The 3757-nt window shown below is 35.1% G+C and overlaps 1 protein-coding gene across 1 annotated transcript in view; it reads right to left on the bottom strand.

Moving 5' to 3' along the window:
- Positions 1–1264: 1264 nt before the first annotated feature.
- Positions 1265–3757, bottom strand: part of LOC107550139 (sodium/bile acid cotransporter 7-like) — a 7051-nt gene continuing 4558 nt past the window's right edge. Inside the window, exons 6-9 of the mRNA XM_016231367.1 lie at positions 3583–3634; positions 3291–3364; positions 3056–3201; positions 1265–1874 (exon numbers count right to left, since the gene is read on the bottom strand). Coding sequence (XP_016086853.1) covers positions 1857–1874; positions 3056–3201; positions 3291–3364; positions 3583–3634 — 290 coding nt within the window. The 3' untranslated portion in view covers positions 1265–1856. The remainder of the gene's footprint in view (positions 1875–3055; positions 3202–3290; positions 3365–3582; positions 3635–3757) is intronic.

The raw sequence follows: 3757 nt of genomic DNA, 5'->3' as shown, positions 1-3757 counted from the left end.
CAACACCCTATCAACTGCCTGACAATACCCTAGCAACCACCAAGACCATCCTAGCAACTGGCTTGCAATCACATAGCAACACCACAGCAACCATCCACAACACCCTACCAACTGCCTAGCAGCCACATAGCAACAAAACCACCAAAAAAGCACACTAGCAACTGCCACATCGCCACGCCCTAGCAACCACCCAGAACACCCTAGCATCTGGCTTAAATTGATATATAAATGGCATACCAGCCATTCACAATACCCTCCACAATAGCAACGCCCAGCAAACCACCCACAACATCTTGGCAACTGCATAGCAATGCCCTGGCAACACCCTAGCAACCATATAGCAAAGCCCTAACAACCACCCAGAATACCCTACAACCACATAGCAACACCCTAGCAATCATCTAGAATACCCTAGAAGCCACATAGTAATCTATCCGTCTGTCTGACAGACTTTATGACCTTAAAACCTCCAAACACTGAGCTTTTAAAACTACTTCAAACTTTAGACTAGACTTTCTTAAGCCAACGTAAAGTTTGTCTTGACAAACATTTGATCTCAGTTGAAATAGAAATCTTTAACAATAGAATTGTATTTACTGTTACTTTTGATCAGTTTAATATGGAAGGCCGTTTCTGCCATTGAATAAAAATAAAAAAGGTAATTGTCACTTTTTTTCTCAGAATTGCATGATATAAAGTTGCAGTTGCATGTATAAAATCACAATTGCAAGATAAAAAATCACAATTCTGACTTTTTATTCTGACTTATATGAATTCTTACTGACCTCAAACGCTAGGAAGTGACTCATTTCCGTCTAATGTGACTCACTGCATGAGCTCAAACCGGAAAAAGACATAGAAAAGTTCATACTACAATTTGTAAAACCACATTTTAAGCTTTAGCATCATACTGTTCAATCGCTTTGTGTATTCTTTCACATGCAATAAAAAAACAACAGTATGGAAGTAAATCTAAACTGTATTAAACCTCCTTAGATTTTAAGACAAAAAAGCAGAAAGTGCTTTTGCCTTATATTGTGTTTAATAACTACAGATGATATCTTTCAGTCTGAATACTAGTTTGAAAGCTCAGTTTAAACCACAAATAAGATATGACACAATAGAAAAGTTTGAATACAATAGCGTCTGTTGAAAGGTAAACCAGGGTTTATCTAAATATTCAATCTGTATTTGATTTGAAAAAATGAAAATAATGAATAAAAATTAATTTAATGAATACAGATTTATTTTTGTGTTTGTGGTCAATGTCACATAATTGTTTTGTCATTTTTCTGCATGACAAGACACATGATCAGAAAGAGTTTGCACACAAAGCCTCATTTAGACAGAATTTCTGACAATCTTTATTGTCTTCAGTAACATAACATGTCAGATGGTGTCGCCGTCACAACAGCTGACCTTATACTGCATCAAAATGAGTCGATTCTCTCATTGTTAGGTAAATGTCACGGATGTTAGCAGTGCAATTACACTTTAGTTTTTACTGCTGTAAAAAATCCCCAAAGCCCAATGAAACAACACGAACACAGGAGACTGTGGAGTTCTTCCTGGACGTCTAAAAAACAAAAATAAATCCATTTGGCAAAGTCTGAGTGCCGCTGTAGTAAGAAAAGATTTTACACTTCATATAAAAATAAAAATATACATTCATGTCTGTTTAAAAAAGCTCATGGAATCGTCTGTAGTCCCTGTCTGAGGTCCCGCGGGTCGTGTTAAGGCACTTGATCTCACGTATCCATCCGCCTGATCGGCGTCTCGGTCTGGTTTTGGTCTCGTTGATTGTGGCCTGGTTTGGCTCAGCCAAGTGTTTCACAGCTTCCAGTCGACAGTGTAGCTCATACAGGCGTTAGAGTCTGGAAGGCAAGTCAATTTAAGAGTTAAAACAGACCCAAATGAACTTGACCCAACATACAGTAGCACAATAACATCTTGTCGCCTGTCATTTCAACATCTTGTGAAACAGATGGTACAGCAGAAATTTTGAAAAGAATATATGATATGAACATTAGAGTTGTGAGTTCAAATTTACACAGTTTAAAATGGAGTATTTTGTTTTTTTCTGCCCATTTTCTGATTCTAAATATGACGCTTTCAACCGCATTCACACTGCCTTAGTGTATTTTTTGGCAAATCAACTTTAAAAAATAAAAAATAGGATAGAGGATTTCCCTTAATTAAATAATCAAAATCTAGAATAAAAATTAATTTCTAAAAAACTGTAATTCATTTATTAAATGTCAAATTAAAATACGTTTTTATATAAAATTAACTTGATATATATATATACTGTATATATATATATTAATGCTGTCAAATCGAAATCACATCCAAAATAAGTTTGTTAACAATGTGTGTGTACTTTGTATATTACACACACATACATTTATATATTTAAGAAACTTGTACATCATATATATGATTTATATTATTTGTATATATAATATAAATCATATATAAATATGAAAATATATACATGTACACACATTTTCACACTTTTTATTTGTTTACCTGTATGTTATGTGACTATTAATCAACATTAGAGAATTGCGAACAAGCAAATGTGTTGTTAAATATTCATTTAAAATCTCAGGTGTACTTCAAGTAATTATTTCAGGTCCAAGGGGTTTGGCAGACGAAAACATTTTAGTGATTTAAATTACAGAAAAAGAAAACTATATGACATGCACTGACCCAAACTGAGCTCAGTGAAAAATTAAAGTGCTACAAATTGTCCTTAGAATTTAAATCTGAAAAATATTTCCTGTAAGGGATATATTTAATGGAGAAACGTTGAGTTTTTTCTTGTATGTATATGAATGCATCATTTTTTCTTTAGGCCTTGAGTTCAGATATAGCAAATTAAAGCTGAAAAAATAATTCGCTTTTTTTACAAAAACAACTTTGCATCTCACAATTGTGAGTTTATTTCCTATAATTCCAACTTTATATTTCACAGCATGTGCTGTTTACATTTTCTCACCATTATTTTTATATACACTTTCATAGGTTTTGGTCAAATCGGTGCGTGCACTACCTTCTGTCTGCCGCTCATCCATGTTTTAATGGAGGGCAGTAAGATGCTTCCCAGCAGGATCTGAGCGGGATGATAGATCAACAGAGGCACTGATATCAGAGACAGATGCTCATAACCCTCAAACACGATCTTCAGCATGGGGATACCTACACAAACACATCAAACCAGAGTTCTTAGCTAGAGAAGGTAGGCAACGGTTCATATTTGCTTATTCAGACAGACGTGTGTGCTTTACCTAGAGTGAGGGATTTATGAGTCGCACAAAACATGATGGCTACCGAATCGGCCGCAGTGAAACCAGAGGAATTCCTGCAAACATCACATATGCATAGAAACAGATTAACACACGTTATGTGGTGTCACAAATCAAAGAGTAAGCGGATCAGGTTTCGTCCACATTGTGAGGATCAAACATGGACAAAATTAAAGTAAAACCTGAAATAAACAGCGCAATCATTCCGAATAATGCCAAGAGACGTCCAGGAAAGACCCACACAAATGTGTTTTTGCGAACATATGTTTCTCACCTTGTAGACAAGAAAAAGATCAGGGCCATGAAGCTCAACTGAATGGAAAATACTGAAAATGGAAAAAATGAACAATATTAATGATATGTGACCCTGGACCACAAAACCAGTCATACGGATCAATTTTTTTGAAATTGAGATTTATACATTTCCATTGATGTATGGTTTGTTAGGA

The sequence above is a fragment of the Sinocyclocheilus grahami genome, unplaced genomic scaffold (assembly GCF_001515645.1).
Source record: "Sinocyclocheilus grahami isolate Dianchi unplaced genomic scaffold, SAMN03320097.WGS_v1.1 scaffold389.1, whole genome shotgun sequence".
Taxonomy (NCBI): Eukaryota; Metazoa; Chordata; class Actinopteri; order Cypriniformes; family Cyprinidae; genus Sinocyclocheilus; species Sinocyclocheilus grahami.
Note: the sequence above shows the minus strand (reverse complement) of the source record. Positions and strands in the feature narration are given on the sequence as shown.